The sequence below is a fragment of the Diadema antillarum genome, unplaced genomic scaffold (assembly GCF_040938485.1).
Source record: "Diadema antillarum isolate AM-2024a unplaced genomic scaffold, OU_Dant_1.0 seq00001098_RagTag, whole genome shotgun sequence".
NCBI classification, from domain to species: domain Eukaryota; kingdom Metazoa; phylum Echinodermata; class Echinoidea; order Diadematoida; family Diadematidae; genus Diadema; species Diadema antillarum.
Genome location: NW_027271915.1, coordinates 971,621 through 988,634, shown reverse-complemented (window position 1 = coordinate 988,634; position 17,014 = coordinate 971,621). Strand labels below are relative to the sequence as shown.

At 39.4% G+C, this 17,014-nt stretch overlaps 2 protein-coding genes across 2 annotated transcripts in view; one reads left to right on the top strand and one right to left on the bottom strand.

Annotated features, from left to right (window-relative positions):
- Window positions 1-1,821: 1,821 nt before the first annotated feature.
- LOC139743616 (uncharacterized) lies at window positions 1,822-7,643 on the bottom strand. The gene is made up of 3 exons (XM_071654092.1): window positions 7,360-7,643; window positions 4,795-4,993; window positions 1,822-2,397 (listed from the first exon to the last, which is right to left on the bottom strand). Exons 1-3 carry the CDS (start codon window positions 7,641-7,643, stop codon window positions 1,822-1,824), a joined length of 1,059 nt encoding a protein of 352 aa, XP_071510193.1.
- Window positions 7,644-11,439: 3,796 nt separating this feature from the next.
- Window positions 11,440-17,014, top strand: part of LOC139743621 (phosphatidylinositol 4,5-bisphosphate 3-kinase catalytic subunit beta isoform-like) — a 61,220-nt gene continuing 55,645 nt past the window's right edge. The window contains exons 1-2 of the mRNA XM_071654097.1: window positions 11,440-11,574; window positions 14,231-14,446. Of these exons, the coding sequence (XP_071510198.1) occupies window positions 14,303-14,446 (144 nt within the window). The 5' untranslated portion in view covers window positions 11,440-11,574; window positions 14,231-14,302. The remainder of the gene's footprint in view (window positions 11,575-14,230; window positions 14,447-17,014) is intronic.

Sequence of the window (17,014 nt, the reverse complement as noted above, 5' to 3'; positions counted from 1 at the left end):
AACCCGATTTTCATCAAATAAACTTTGAATTCCTCTTAAAATGGTATGTTCTGTACTATATTATAAGTGTTTTCTTGATATCTCGCAAAAAGTTAAAAGCCCAATTCTCATCTCCACCAATACTGTACCATCCCTTTAACCTAGTGCTGACAGGAACTGGACATAACAAGTATTAATTCTAATTGGAAATTTCAATAAGCATTCCAGCATTTCTCAAAGATGAGATTAAATTTTCTCCAAATATCATGATTATGACACAAATACCACTTAGGCTGGAAACATAACTGTATACATCATATATTTTAATAGCCAGTCTAATTCTTTTACGAAGAGGGACTTCCCGACAATTTCGCGAGTGGAGTGTAGTACTAAATGGAGAAATGTATGTGTGCACATCGTATTCATGTTGGAATTAGAGACAATATTTTTGAGGGTCTTTAAATTTGCAAATAACACCTGACTTGCAAAATTCGGGAAAATAGAAACCTAACGAAATATTTGGCATATATAGTTATTGACTGCAGCAAACACATGCCTAGTAGACCCATCGCATTATTAGCTATTATCTGATCATATGTGACCCGCTACAACAAAAGGATCTTAATGTCAGGGGAGAACAATTTTCTGAAAATAGCATGACGTTATTCCCTTACTCTGCTACTTTATAGCACAACCCTATACAGTACTCGGTTGCATAGATATCGATGACTTTATTAGCGCATGTCAAGTGGTTAAGGAAATCAGAGTTTCGAGAAAAACGCCTTCAAAGTTTTCCTTCCGACGCTATCATGATCAACAGGAGGCGAGACAGTTTTCACCACTTGACAATAGAAGGCATGCTCCTGGCGACCTCCGCGATGTTCATTCAAGCTTAGCGCCAGCGGTCTATGCACGACCAATCAGTAATCAGGGTTCCACGCACTGACTAATAAGATAACTCCCTCGTTGCTATGGGCGGAGTCTAGCTGGGGCGCTAAATCCAAATCTTTGGACACGTTTCTGTTACAGGTTGTACGTTGAAAGTCCCAAAATCATGGCCTAGAAAAACGCTGATTTCTTGCCTTTCCTATTATCATTTAGCTTCAAAATTTCGGCAGATGATAGACAAAATATTAGACTACAGAATTATGCCGAAAACAGAATCCGATTGTTTTGACCAATTTTGATGATGTGACTTCAAACTCGATTTTCTCTGCTCAGCCATCAGCGACTTTAGGATCCTTTTGTTGTATCGGGTCACATATTAACAAATCAGAATCATATACAAATACAGAAATTAATGATATGCATATTCATAGCTTGCCCAACCTGTTCCTGTCTTGTCTTTAAAATTTGTTGTTATTGCTGTTGGAGAGGGATGGGACATCTTATAAAGGGAACTTCTGTGGTCAAGTGTTGGACAGAAGTTACGATTAGTGGCAATATTGCTGCATGATGTAATCTTCCCCGCAAAATGTTCAGTCACAATACCTCGTTACCTTGTCATGAATGCATGCATGTTACCTAGCCTCTTTCAAAATTCTCCATCTGTCATACCTTCACTGGATCCTGTACATTCGCCAATGCCTCCTTTAAGGGCAAAACGAACGGAAACTTGAAAGGATTTCTGATGCAATCAGAACCTTCTGTACCTTCGAGAAATCATCATAATTATATAAAAAGGTACAAAATATGCCTGAAATTAGAAACAAACAAAACAAAATGAGTCACTTCCAATTAGGACTCATTTACCGAGATGTGCTTAGTCTACATGAGACAGCATCCAATCGAGAACCTGGCCTCTAGCCCCTCAAACATGAGCCACTGGCCACCTGCACACACCTAGTACGACCCTCCTCGTTTGCTCTTCAGTAGTCGCGGGGCTAGCTGGAATTTTGAGCTCTCCCACGGCACCGGCATCTTCGACGACCGCCGGAGATTCAGTGGATTCTTGTTCATGTAGACCTCTGTGACCAGGTAGAGAACTACGCACACCGCGACGATTAAAACGCCAATGATGAGCAAGGTATAAATAGTGGCGTTTGTCTTGGTGGGCTGCTCGATTTCACGCAGGTGCACCTCTGCTGGCTGAAACGTGGGGTTCAGGTCCAACGCGTGCCGGAAGTGCACCGTGGCTTCAGCATAGTTTCCCAGCACTTTATAGATCTCGCCGAGGGTAAAATGCTGCAGCCAGGAGTTCTGGTCGGGCGTCTTGAACAGCAGGGACTTCTGGGTGAGGTAGAGGGCGTCGGCATGGTACTGGAGATTAAACAGCACCCTCGCCAGGTTGAGAAGAATGTCGGGGTTGGTCGGCGAGAGTGAAATCGCTTTTCGAAAACACTCAATGGCCAGATATGTATTGCCTTTGATTCTCCAAAAATTTCCCACTTGGTTTAAGACTGCCAGTGAAGATGGGTTCTGATGGAAATAGGGAACAAATGGAATGCATACAAATATGATTAACAATATTATGTGCTTCAGAGTGAACACACAAAAATACATGCAAATTAAAACACACCAACCAGTGACATACATACAATATGGACTGCTGGGGGGGGGGGGGGGGGGGGGGGGGGGAGGGGATTGTTAATATCATTGCCCCTATGGATCTCAACTCCATGCTCTGACCATAGGAGCTGAGTTTGCCACCACGGAGCTCAACTCCCTGCAACGATCTTAGGAGCCGAGTTGCTCCATGGGATCTCAACTCGATTCTCTAAACTTAGGAGGCGAGTTGCCCCAAGGGATCTCAACTCCATTCTTTGAACTTAGGAGCCAAGTTGCCCTAAGGGATCTCAACTCCATTCTTTGAACTTAAGAGCCGAGTTGCCCCAAGGGATCTCAACTCCATTCTTTGAACTTAGGAGCCGAGTTGTCCCACAGGATCTCAACTCGATGCTATGACCCAAGGAGCTGAGTTGCCCTCTAGGAATTTCCACTCCATCCTATGACCCTAGGAGCTGAGTTGCCCCCTAGGAATCTCACCTTCATGTTATGACCTCAGGCGCTGAGTTGGCCAAAAGGATCTCAACTCCATACTATGACCCTACGAGATGATTTTGCCCTGACAGATCTCAACTCTAATTCTGAAACTCCTTTAAATCTGCAATGGAGTAACCTCCTTGGTGAGAACAAGTGCCATTTTTTTTTTTTTTTTTTTTTTTGGTCTTTCAAGTGACATGAGTTACTGCAAAGTCTCCTCCAATGAGACATGCCCTTTACTTTACCAGTTACATGTATCTCTGCTGTATGTCAATGATAATACTTTCACAACAAAACCTTTGGTATTATTGGTGTATAATTATAAAACAAATATTGACTGCTTTTTCATTCAGGTCATAGCCAAACCCCTCGATTTATAATGAGGCTACCTGACGTATTATGATCTGCTCACTCTTGGTTTCCAGGCTGTCTGTTAACATCACCTTGGGTTTCCAGGATTTGCACTGAGAACCCTTGCAGCAGTCACTCTCTGTGTGTGCTGCACATCAATATGGATCAGGCGGGACTGGTTTGTACAGTGCACTCCCTTTATAACGAACATGGTTATAACAAAATTCTGGTTGCAATGAAATAAAAATCCAGGTCGCAAAATTATCGGTTCTAAGTTTTTTATTGTGTATCTATGTATTTATTGTTTGACTACAGCAAAATTTTGATATAATGAAAGAAAACTGCCGGTCCCGAGGACTTCGTTATAAGTGGAGTCCACTGTACTTCCAGGGTGTAATGGAGAGAACTACTCCATCTCAAAGTTACACAAACATAGCTGGGTATCACAAGGGACGACCACATGTCAACTTCACTCTTGGCAAGACTGCTGAACAGGATCAGAGTCCTGGATAAGACCTACCAAAATATTTGGCTGTACGATTATGTATGAGCACCAATTGATTGTCCAAACTTGGTGCACACTGTTTTTTATGACACAGTGGACTCCCGTTATATCAAAGTCCTTGGGACCAGCAGTTTTCTTTCATTGTACTGAAATTTTGTTATAACCAAACAATAAAGTACATAGAAGAGATATTCATGGTAATTCTGGGACCTGAATTTTTACTTCTTTGTAACATGAATTTCATTATAACTGTGTTTGTCATAACAGGAGTACACTGTAATGCATTTATACAGGTACTGTATACGCTATATATTTCGTGGGGGTTTTATTTTCGCGAATTTCGCGAGTCAGGAGCTATTCGCGAAATTAACAACACACGAAAATATTACCTTCCAAAATGAATCCCTTGCCTTGATGATACGAACATTTCAGTACTAGTATACCATGTCATGGCTATACGAACAGACCATACTGGCTAAGCTTGTTTCCGCACGTCCACCTCTACTTACGAATACTGTAGAGAGCCAATCCATTATCACAAGGGGAAAACTCGTCAGAAATCTAGCGCGATGGACTTAACCACTTCTAAAATGTTGAATTCTAACTTACTAGTTCGCAGCGTTTGGTGAGTTCTTTTCATGCAGTGTATAACTAGTATCATTCTTATTTGCTAGTAAGTTGAAAATTCACTTTCTTTGCCACTTCATATTTTCTCTGGTCCCTCAATCGCGAATTTAACCACTCGCAAAAATGTGTGACAGCGGCAATTCGCAAAAATTTATGTACGCGAAAATTATAGCGTATACAGTACTTCATGTGTGACCAGTGAAAAGAAGCCCCTAAACCCTCTTTTTTTTTCCATTACTGACACAATATTGCTGTGGTAAACCAATTTCCCAGGAACAATCACAGTCCTGACTGGCTACTGGGAACATGCTGTCAAGTAACTCCTTCACCTTCATCTTAAAAATGCTTACTAGTTTGATGGTTTCTCGGAGTGAGTTTTCTAGCATCGACATGTCCACCTGGTCAGAGTCGCTTCTTTTGAAGATGAGAGCGACTTCTGGCTCCGGGATGCTTGGGTGCTTCCATCTGTCCGCGATGCCATTTAAATAGTCGAAATCTGTCTTATTTGCATGCTTTCCACAGTGTAACGGGTCTGAAGTACTGCTTGATCTGAATTAAAAACAAAGAAATCAAAAAGAAATTAGAAAAATCTCAACTAAATTTTCTTGTTGAAGAATATCATGCAATACAATTGTACAATATACATAGTGGGCAGAAAAAAAAATGTGCCCCCTGGATGATAAGAAATCAACAACATTTTTCTTTCTGAAAATGCATTTTTTAAGAGATGACATAACAACAACAAAAGAGAAAAAAAAATCAAAAAGCTTTATGAGGATTGTTTGGATGATACATGGTGTGCAAAGTTAGATGACCAAGATAATTTATCTGTGGTGGTTGTGTTTTAGTTGTTTGAAGCAAAGTAGCAGTGACTGATCTTGGCCTTGGAAAAGTCATGAGATGGCAGGTTGTGGCAAGAATTAGATGAACCACGGATATGGATCAGTAATAGGATGAAATGGTTCAAATCAATAGCAATAGCATAAACTGAGAGCTTTTTACTCCAGGGGGGCTACCCTTACTGCATTTTGTTTCCATGATGGTATGACTGTTTACACACTTTGCTGGATTGCCACAAAATGCCCTTTGAATTGAAAAAAAAAAAAATTTTTTTCTTTGGTCACCAAAGACAGATCACAAAACTCCCTATAATCTCTATTGTAGCACACAATTTTGTAAGTGGCCTTCTGTTGGGACTATTCAGCTGTGTTCCACCAGTGGAAATTTTGCCCTCTACCAGTAAAACAGCATGCCATGTTAGGGCACGGTATGCAGGAAGACTCACTGAGAATGGTGCTGAAAGTGGGTATAAATGCACTAAATCCTGTCGTTCACACTATAAATACCCTTTGTTGTTTAAACAATAAAATGATATAACTTCTTAAAAAGGAAGTGATCTGTAAACTCTGGTCCGAGTGAATGAGTTCATAATAAGTAGGCATCCTGGATCGAGCAGACTGGTAGATACAATGTACTTAACTACAGTACTTACACAGATATGGGTATTTGGGACTAAAGACTGGAATATTGGTTATTTTTTTTAACCAATGGCTATCTAGATTGTACAGTAAGCATTCTCTGCCTCTGTTTTCAGATTCCACTCCCTCTACAATATAACACAATCATGTCATGGCACCAAGGAATTCACAATTTAACTGATTTGATAGACTGACTCATTTTGCTAGCCTCTTGTCCACAGCTACCGCCAAACTGCAGAAAACTAAGTAGCAACAAATACCACAACAAAGACTATAAATACTTAATTAAAGTGCTGCCTTACGACAAAAACATCTTGGTCTAACCACAAAGTTTTTGAGTCTAAACCTTACCCACTGGTATACCATGAGATTTGATGTCGGGTCTTCAGTGTCATTATGACAAAGTATGTAAAAGTATTACATGCGCATAAAACACATTGGTGAGGGCTCTAGTAAGAATTACCCAGACAAGGTACCTTTGGAACAGTCTGACACTGATGACCATTTTGATGAAGATGATTAGAAAATGGGTAATCAATGCCTTAACACAATGATGTGTATAATTTGTTTCATAAATGATAAAGCAGATGCTTGTCAAAAAACCATCCCAGAGATAGCTTCCCACGAAAAGCTGCAACAGGGATTACTCCTTCAAGGTTCAAGGTCATCAAAAGAATTTGAAATGTAGGAATTTCGAATTCAGCAGCAGCAGCCATTTTCATGAGTAAATAAAATGATGAAATCTTGCCCAGTCACTATCGCTACATGAAAGTGCTAATCATGAACAGTCATTATCATACGTACATTTAACCCCGTCGCGGGGCGCTGTAACACAGTGTTGTCCGTATGGGGTCGCTGCTGCGGTTAACGTACATTGTACTTTACTATTAATAAATGACTGCTCATTTTATTAGGGAGAGTGCTTCTTCAAGGATCAAGGTTAAAAGTCATGGACACTGGTGAAATTACTGCAGAACAGAATTAGCATACTGCAGCCAGTGCAGGTCTTGTGTACTGGTAGGCCTACATCAAAGCTATTTAATGCTTATGAGGGAATGATTAACAGTTTTAAACACCACCTGCAGAAAGCAATTATGGATGTCCTTATGATGTAACAGAAGTTGCAAAAACTGTCAGTGGACACATCAATGGCCAAAATGATTGGAGTGCTTACCATACAATGAATACACTGTCTGTATGTCCATCACTACATTATGTACATCATTCCCATTTTTACACATTACACTAGATCTCTACACTTTTTTACTTTACGCACACACACGAGCACGACGGTCTATTTCGTATAGACTCTAGTCGTATCTGTATATATCTGTTTCATTGATCAGAAATCTATTCGGTATTCCATGGATTCATATCATTATTAATTGTAATAAAGTCAGAAACAGCATTTAAGGTCTAAATATGAATTTAACATACGTATCACTCTTTTCATCTCCCGTTTTTCCACACGATAAGCATTCCTGGCCGTCCGTTGTCAATATAGTTTCTCCGAAGCCATATTTCTTGGCAAGGATACTCATCACTGGATCGTCGCCGGGGAGTTTGCCCGTGTCATCGTCGTGCACGGGTCGGACGAGCAGCTCGCCAGTGGAACTTTCCTGCAACTTCCAGTGGGTTGCAGAGCGAGTGTTTGTCGAAACGATACTTGCAGAGATCACATAGAGCGTCATGTAGGTCATATATGGCACATCTAGCGCCATGATGACACAATTAGGAAGGCTGAATTGCAGCAAATCAAGGTCTGAATCGCTATCGCAATTTACCTCCTTCTTCTCAGTAATTAATACTGTCACATCACATCGATCGACGTAAATAAAAATGTGAGTCTACCATGCGCCACCTACGATGCTTGTATGGACAACTAGCTCGAGACCTCGTCGACGAGCTCCCTTCGCGTGCATTTCGCGAATTTCGCGAGAGCCAAGATTCGTGAAATTAATATGCAAGTGAAAGTTCTTGTCTACACTTGCACGCAATGAATATTAGAGGCAACTCGCGAAATTTTATTCCGCGAAAAAGACTGTCAGCCCAAACTGGCGCAGATTTCATGCCGCGAAAATATCTTGCTGGAAGTCAGTGAGCTGGACAGGACAGTGTATGACAATAAAAACCAATTCAAGGAGCTTCAAGCGCCTTGATAAAATGCAAATACAAGAATAGTCACTAATAATGTTTCTAATCAATGTTGCCGGTGAGAGGATATTACGAAAAGAAAATGGTTAGTTGCCAATGAATGAATATTCAGGAATACTGAGTAGACCGGATTACTAATTCTATGGATGTTTCATCCGTCATGATTGTGTTGACACGAGCTATAGTATAACCTGTTTATATAACCTCAAAAACAATATTGTTGTCAATATTTGGAAGCCAGTTTGCATTTATACATCATGCACTATATCTATTGTTGCAAGTTTGGGCAAACCTAAGGGCAACCTTTCAGGTTGTCAAGAAGAACCATCGTCAGACTTTGGAAGGCATGCATAATACCGTTTGAATAATGTTAACCTGTCTGTTGGTATGGCCTGTGAGTTCAATGACTCCGGACAGTGATATAAAAACAGAAATGTCAGGCATGGGAATATAATTGTTCCCACCCGTCATATTCCTGCAGTTATCGAAAGGACGTTTATTATATGGCCATGCATGGGCTGATTTTCGCATATGTAAATTTCCTCTTATATACACCTTCATGATAATAGTTAAAAGATCTTAATTAACTTTCCAAAAAGAAAAGAGCTATTCGATATAAACCCACTGTAATCTTGATTCCCATTTGCCTAAGCCACCTCAAAGCGACTGTTTCTGACAATGAATACAATATATCAATTATACAATATAATGAATATATTATTATCAAGTATTTAAAATGGACAGTCTTATCATATATAGGATTATGTTTAAACATAATGAATCCATTGCCTTTAAGATGTTTTCTGGTATATGTTGATAGATTTTAACGATCCCTCAGATCCACAGCTCCACGCTAAAAATATTCGTCATAATAATTATTATGTTCTTCTTCTTCTTCTATATATTGGGATAGTAAAAATATAGGCCTAGGGTCCTAAATACTATATACTCTCTTATAGATATGCTAGACCCGCATTAGACTGACTAACAACCATGCAGTCGATAGTTACAGGTCGTCCGCCTTTGAAGGGAACACAAACCCAAAGAGAAGTGTGGATTGAGTGAAAGCAGCAACATTTTAAGTACATGTAGTATAGAACATAATGAATATTATTATTAGTGAAAGTTTGCGGAAAATGGGACAATGCAAAGTTATGAATTTTAAAAGTTTTGGTATTGGAACTACTGCAATGAGGAGACGGGTTACATCCGGACGTACGGTATAATGTGTGGAAAACAACATAAAGAAAATATGAAGAAAATTTCACACACACACACATACACAAAGAAAACGAAAAAGAAAAAAAGAATCACTTTTTTAGCATAATGAAAGAGCACTTGACTAACCGCTTTCAGAAAGCAGGTGGAATATTGATTATTGCTATTGTACCCTTAACATAATTATGTGCAGTATCAAGTTCATGGAATGTGTAACTTTCATCATAAAAATGAATTGTTGTGGAATTCCCTTAATATTTTCTTTTCCTTTCTCTTATAAAGTCACGAAAAGTTATATTTTGTAAATCTTAAGTTTTCGGACTTTTCACCATAATTCTACTTTCTTCTTCACTCTCTTTTTTGTTGTTGTTGCATATCTTCAGCTGATTGTTTTGAGACTAGAATGACATTGTAACCATCTTCTCAGTTTATGAAACAAACAAACAAACAAACAAACAAACAAACAAACAAATTTACATTATTTTTTTTTTACTGTGCCTGTTATTATTACTGAGGCAGTGAACATAATGACTAGTATTATCAAGGAGGTACCTCCTTGGTATTATATAGGCCCGATACTAATTTTTATTCTTATACGGGAAATAAAATTCTAGTCACTAAGCCCACATGTTTGATAATCAAAGAAGTATAGAATATTGGTAATGACGTCAAACATTATCGGATGGCTGATGGCTGGTAAAAAAAGAAGAAGATTAACATTAAGGCCAATATGGGTTTTATGTGCAATCAGACCTGCAACGGTCATGCACCTGCCGTATATAAATGCGGCCAAAATCCCCCCCCCCCCCCCCCCTCTGGACTGAAAGGTGACTCGACATTGCTCTTACCACAATAGTTCCGCTCCTATACATTTTCTCCAAGGACTATAGATAGGGTTATAGCAGGGAGGTCCACCTCCCTGGTTATAGGGTTATATGAATTATAACCCTATATGGTTAGGGTTAATTGGGATAGGGTTTTGGATTTACTTGGTGAGGATTGCAGGATCATCTATAATCTGGTTAAGGTTATGTTTGTGGGTGGAATATGCATTTGGTTTACGGACCTGCAGATATATGTCAAGGCCGAGCAATATTTATTGTCGCAAGATCAGAGCAAGTCAAAAGAGACGCGGAACCTTATGAGAGCAAAGCTGATAGTCAAAGACCTCGTCTACCTATAGCGGCCACCTGTGACGGCCACTTTTTTGTCTCCCTTTAGGCCTAGTGGCCGCTATGACAGGACGGGGGGAGGTTTGCCTATATAGACAGCTGCACATCCAACTTTTAAAAGGTATCTTATCTTTTAGCAACCCCCCCAAAAAAACCAACAAAAACAAAATACTACTAATAAGATAAGATTTAAAAAAAAAATGAATCCCTAACTCACATGTACTCTGGTCTCTATATCCGAATCACCATGGGCCTATAGGGCTTTTATATATAGGCCTATACAGATGGCTGCCACCACTCAGCATCATTTTAGCGCGAATCGCGTATTAACAAGATGGGTTCGCTTTACATATTATGATGAGGATTTTTGTGATTTTGCCCATAGAGGATACCGTTACCGAGTCCATCACCGGCCACGGTTCACTGTTTTCCAGCTCTCTCTTTTAAACAGCTTTGGACGACACAATCATTTGAGCTGAGCTTTTTAGTGTTTTTCCCCCTTTTTTGTATCATTGTTCTTTCAATCGATATCGTACCGAGCTGGCTACACACAGCTCTAAGAATGATTGACCGTCCATTTAGCTAGCTATTTTGTGTGATCAATGACTTGTTTACTACCTAAGCTGATATATTTGGGAGAATGAAACTATAAGCGGTTCAGGAACACCCGCAGCTCCGGAGTACATGTACTATAATTATAGAAGAGCCGCACCTAAAAAACGATTAGAACACGAAGGCTCATGATTCATGCTCTTGACTGTGTTATGTTGTGCGATATTCATGGCTTGGATGCTACTACTAGTTTAGAGGCTTAGTAGACGTGATCTCAGCAAACTGAGCTATTTTCTGAACACAAAATAACAACATGGTACGTTCAGTGTAGCGAACAATAGTGCAGAGCATCCCATAAGAGGGCATTGAGCGAGACTATCGATCGCGGTATGTTGTTTGTCCGATTTCACTTCCTCGTTTGGGCGCTGAACGAATAAGCAGTCTGTGCGGTAGGTCGTAAACAACTGACGTGAAAAGCCGGAAAATGTGTCTAATCGACTTTCAACTGAGCTGAGGGTTTCCCACATTCAATATTTGGATGTCAGAGCCAAGGTTTGTAAGTACTGAATATTCAAAATCATTTTCGTATATGTGTTTTTTTTTGATGCAAGATGTTTGCAGACTGAGTTGTAAACAAATCAATTATGATAATTGATTGCTGCTAAGTCAGTAAGATGGCTAGTAAGATATCGTGACCCGCACCTCCTCCCCCGTCTGTGCTGTCCTGCCCGCAGTAACCCGTGTATAGCCGAACCGTTTCCGGCATGTGTATCATAATCAGATGTATGGTCGTTGTTCATGAAGCTTGCCTCATCGTATGGCTTGTTCATTATTTCAGTGTCAGATATATATAGGGTCTAGACCTCTCTACGACTCTAGTTTCAACTGTATACTGTACACTGTTACTCGGTGGTAGTGTTACAAGTGTATACACTACTCGCTCAACTAGTTAATTGTAAGAGTTAAATTTACATTTTCAAATTCGATGTGCTGTCGGCTGTCTGTGTGATGCGGATGTACAAATATAGCATTGAGGGCTTCAAATCATGAACATGATGAATGTGCACATAAACCCGTTGAGGATGAGTCCAGTCCTGAGTATACTTAGCGCAAGTGTCGATGGAAATTTAGCAAAATCAGCCCATCCTCTGCAGGTCGATTAAACACACCAAGTTGATGGCTTTGTGTTTGAGACAAACTTTGAGTACAATTCGACCAAACTTAGACAGAAAGATCCGTCTGTCCGGAGGACTCTTTTATATTTTTGCCATTAACGCTGTCCTCCGTATACGGAGGGGATCCGTGAAGCCAGACGCAGTCTCCGCGGAACATTCCGCGACGGACAGATACAGACCGATCTTTCGGTCAAGACCAAACTAAGCTTTGCTCAATCATGACATGGTTCTTCAGTACCACTTCATTCTTGCACTGTTGTCATACTTATTTTACAAAAAGGACAATCAGCATACAGTCACAAGCTTACATTAATTAATATCCTATATTTGTACATCACTAGTTTTGTCTCCTATCAAATATTTCTAAACATTTCTAGTCTTACATGCCTTGGATAACACATATGTACATTGGAAGTTTGCGTAAGGTTATACCAAACTTTTCTATTTGCCCCTCGGTGTGAATGTAACTAGTAACACAAAATCGATAACTCTTGGATAGACGCTGTGCAGAAAATTCATCACATGGACAAAAAAATATCTCTGAGGTTATATTTGTTCTTGTTTTGACACCAAAACCTCTCAAAATTAGACTTGAAACTGTTCACTGATGGGCTGTCAGCTACAAATGATGGCAACTTAATTAATATTCCATTCATTGATTACTCTTTGATAGAAGTCCTGAGTACTGTCTCATTTGAGATTTTACATGTTTGAATTTGCATCCGTGTGCCCTCCTCCAGATGACAATTAAAAAAACTTGGGAGACTGTATCGTCAATCCCACCTACAATCTTCAAAATCTGTATCATTCCAGTCGTCTATGACATCGGTAAAGTGAAGGCAATTTCAAATGCATTAATCTTATTTCATAACTCAGAGGTCTTTACTAGAATTTAGAATGTTTGTTTTTTTCCACAAATATGTGAATAAAATTTCAGGCAAATTATGAGATCAACTACACAAGTAGCTACACGTATGTACATGTTTTTTACTTTCTACTAATAGAAAATTGTTAGGATGCTGATTTATGAGACACCCAACCATGTACATATACATAAAATCAAGAGACAGATTTGTGGAATTTATTGTGGTTCTAAGAGCAGAGAAACCAATACTCTAAAAACCCCAAACAAATTACACTGAACAAGGACGATGACATACATTGATCGTTGTACAAGTGTAGAAGTTGTAGGAGGCGCACATGTTTCAGAAATTAGCAATGTTATGCCATTTCAATACTGCTTGCTTTAATAACAAGTTCACCTGTGTAAAATTTATGCATGCTTTCTTCTTTTGTTCTGCTTCCTTAAGCCCTCACTCATGCATTCATATGAGAAAGATAGCACTTCCGTCTGCTGCACACTGTAATCTATGGTACAAATGTGTATGTTTTAAGGCAGTGTGGCAAAGTGGATAAGACTCCTTGGACAAGATGTTTTCAAAAACTAGTAACCCACCATGTCCCTCTTGACCCAGCTTGCACAGCTAGGGTAATGATCATGACAGGGCCCTCTGGTAGAGCAGTGACAATACTGAAGAGGCTACCCTGGATAAAGAAGATAATATTTTTATCATTATAATCATTAAATAGATGAAAATGGTGTTTACACTACATGACACAAATTCTTGCATGTGAGACTTACATGTAGAACTCTGTACGTAGAATAGAATGAATGAGATTTGTTTTAATAGTGCAAGTGATGCTCTACCTCTTGAGCAAGAGGGTCAGCACGCAAGATTTGGTAAATGGCACTGCTATATACAGTGTAGTACTTATAAAAGTGTAAATAGTGTGTGCAAAATGTGTTAACAATGTCAATGGATCTCAAAGTTTCAGTCATGATACAGGCTCGTATACCAATATACAATGTAAAGTAGATCAGTGTACAGTACTGTATGTGTTCATTGGGTGATGCTGTATGACGTGTATATGTACTAGGCGAGCCACTTGGTTTGATGAACAAATAAATTGACAAAGACTTGATATGGCCGCCACCTTATTTTAAATTGCTCAAAATTGTTGTTCTGTTTTCACCAGGATTGCGTGCATTTGTGGAGAGTTGAGACCATTTGCCCGTTACCGTGACACCCGCCTCCAGCACAAGCCACGATGCCTCCCGGGTCGGTGCCGCATCTGGACGAGTGGACGGAGGGTGATTTGGCCACCAGTGTGGACATTATGTGCCTCCTGCCCAATGGTATTTACATTCCCCTACAGTGCAGCAGAGAGGCAACATTGACCAGTATCAAAAGGGTGAGCCTGACAAGCTAATTGTTCATGCAGAGTAGAGAGATATTTTTCTTCTTTTCTTTTTTTTTTTAAATATTGATTATAAAGTACATACAGTGTACATTGTGACCAGAGTAATGTGCACTTACTTGTACATGTAGACCTGTGGTGTGTGTCTTGATGTGCAAGACCTATAAACTGTTTTACCAGTCGGTGCTTGAAAGACCAATATTTTTGATATCTCTATTGTGAAAGACCTGGAATATTTTGGACACAGTGCATAACACCCCTAGTCCCATATACCCATATCTGTGTTGGGTACAATGTATACCTTTGGGTATTGTCTTTCTGCAAATGATTTTGTATTTCTGGGAGGACATTAAAATCTTGATGTCATTACCAAGTCTGTATAATTAACATTCAGAAATGCGCATGTACATCTTGTACATGTTGTAACTAAGACTAGAATTACAGGAAAATGAATAAAATGCCAGTTTTTCCAAGAATTATGTGTACAGCTGTAGTTTGGCTTCACAGGAGACATGTCACTCCCAATAGTACAATGTATGTTGTTTTGAAATGGCAGAGCAATAGAACTAAATTCAGTATTAAATTGTTTCAGTCAAATAATTGCATACATTTCAAATACTTTTTGAGTCACAATTAATCAACTAGAATATGACCTTATAAACCTGTGGGCAACTTGTTTGTGTGTGTGTCTGTGTGTTTTGTTTTTTGTTTTTTATGGCACAATGTGCCAAGTTGATTCCATTTGCTGACTACTAGTGGTTGGCTCGGTCAAAATGTTTGGGGTCAGAATCATTATTTTCAGGAAGTGTACAAAGTAGTGTACAAATGACCATGTCGTACAATGTACCGGTCCTTCCTGCTTTAATATACTAAGTATGTATGGGGTATATATTTGACTGTATTTTGTTTTTGAGGGAGTGATATTTAAAGTACATTTTCAAAATTAACAACTCATTCGTATGAGCTACTACCGTACATTTCCAAGGTGGTAGAAGCACATATTGTCCGATATGTAACGTTGTCAATTTCCTCTTTCTTTAGGGTTTCTTCATAACCCTGCTAGCTGCTCAAGCTAATAAGAAAAAAAAAAAGCCTTTTGTATTAAAGACATGATAATAGACATAGTGATGTCCATGAAATGTAAATTGAAGAAATATTATGAGTGTTTGTTACAATTTTTTGTGCAAGCGAGGAGTAACAGGCCTATCTCACTTGAGGAGACTTCGCAGCAACTGCTGCAGCTTTGATATCAGTCACCATGACTCATGCGACTGGAAAGACCAAGAACTAAATTGCTTGCCCTCCTACCAAGAAGGCAACAGGTACTCCAGGGCGACATCCGAAACGTCTGCCAACAAGGTGATATCTTACAGTATTCACCTGGAAGTCGTGGAGACGTCGCTACAATGTCTCTGAGACACCTTCTCAGTCACAAAGATGTCTCTAGTAGGTTGCTATGGGTCTTCTGAGGTCGTAAAGATGTCTTGGGTGACCTAGCAGACAAAATAAGTCTCTGCGACTTGGTCGCACCTAAAGCAAACGTTGCAGAGATCAGCTGGAGACTGGAAAGAATCTCTAACAAAATCGCACATAATATGTTCAATTTTCTTGGGACTTCCCGCAGACCAGGCTAGTCTCAAGGAGACTCAAGATTGAACATATTCTCCCCCCCCCCCCCCCCCCCCCCCCTGCGCGGGAAAAATGCCTCACTGTACACCTATTGTATGCCCATGCCTCTCCCAGACTCCACCCCACTAAGAGCTTCACTCATCAGAAAGGATATTATTTCCGATTCCACCATTAGAATTATTCATGTAGTTATGGGCCTGCCATACACGTACATGCATTTAGCATATTCCTGGGAAGTTATTATTACTATCAACTTATCATTATTATAATTTGTTATTTTTGTCAAGGTGCGAACAGTGCAGCTAGTATCACAAACATTACCAAGCACAGCCTTTACCTTAAAACATGATGACAATGTTTCATAAATAAACACAGTGTTTGCAAGATTTTATAGCTTGTCATTGAATGCAAACATTTCATTGTTTTCATTGGCAGGGAGTTATGCAGTTTTTGCAGCTGGGTCAGGATAAATAATCACTAGCTTGTTGGTCATACCTTGGTGGATGATGAATTGCTTTAAAACTACAAGGTGCATAGTGTGCATCCCTTCATCAACCATGGGCATCCATGATTTTCTTGAGGCTAGTAAACAACATAGGGCAATTAAAGGGGAAATCAAGTTCAAAATTAAATTAGTCTGATAAGAAAGAGTAAAATATTATGAGTTCAATGGTATAATTTTGATTGAAATCGGATGAAAAATAAGGAAGTTTTATGACATTTTGAAGCTTTGCTATTTGTTTGGAAAACAGTTCTTGACCAGTCAATTTGCAAATGGCAAAGTGAGCATGTCATTCCCTCACAACTTGCCGTACAGTTTATACATAAAATTGTGAAAATTCCACTTTTTTCATTCCAACGCAATTTTGCCGGAGGCTCGAATCTTACGTATTATATCTAACTGATCACTACATGTATTCTGAAGTTATTCAA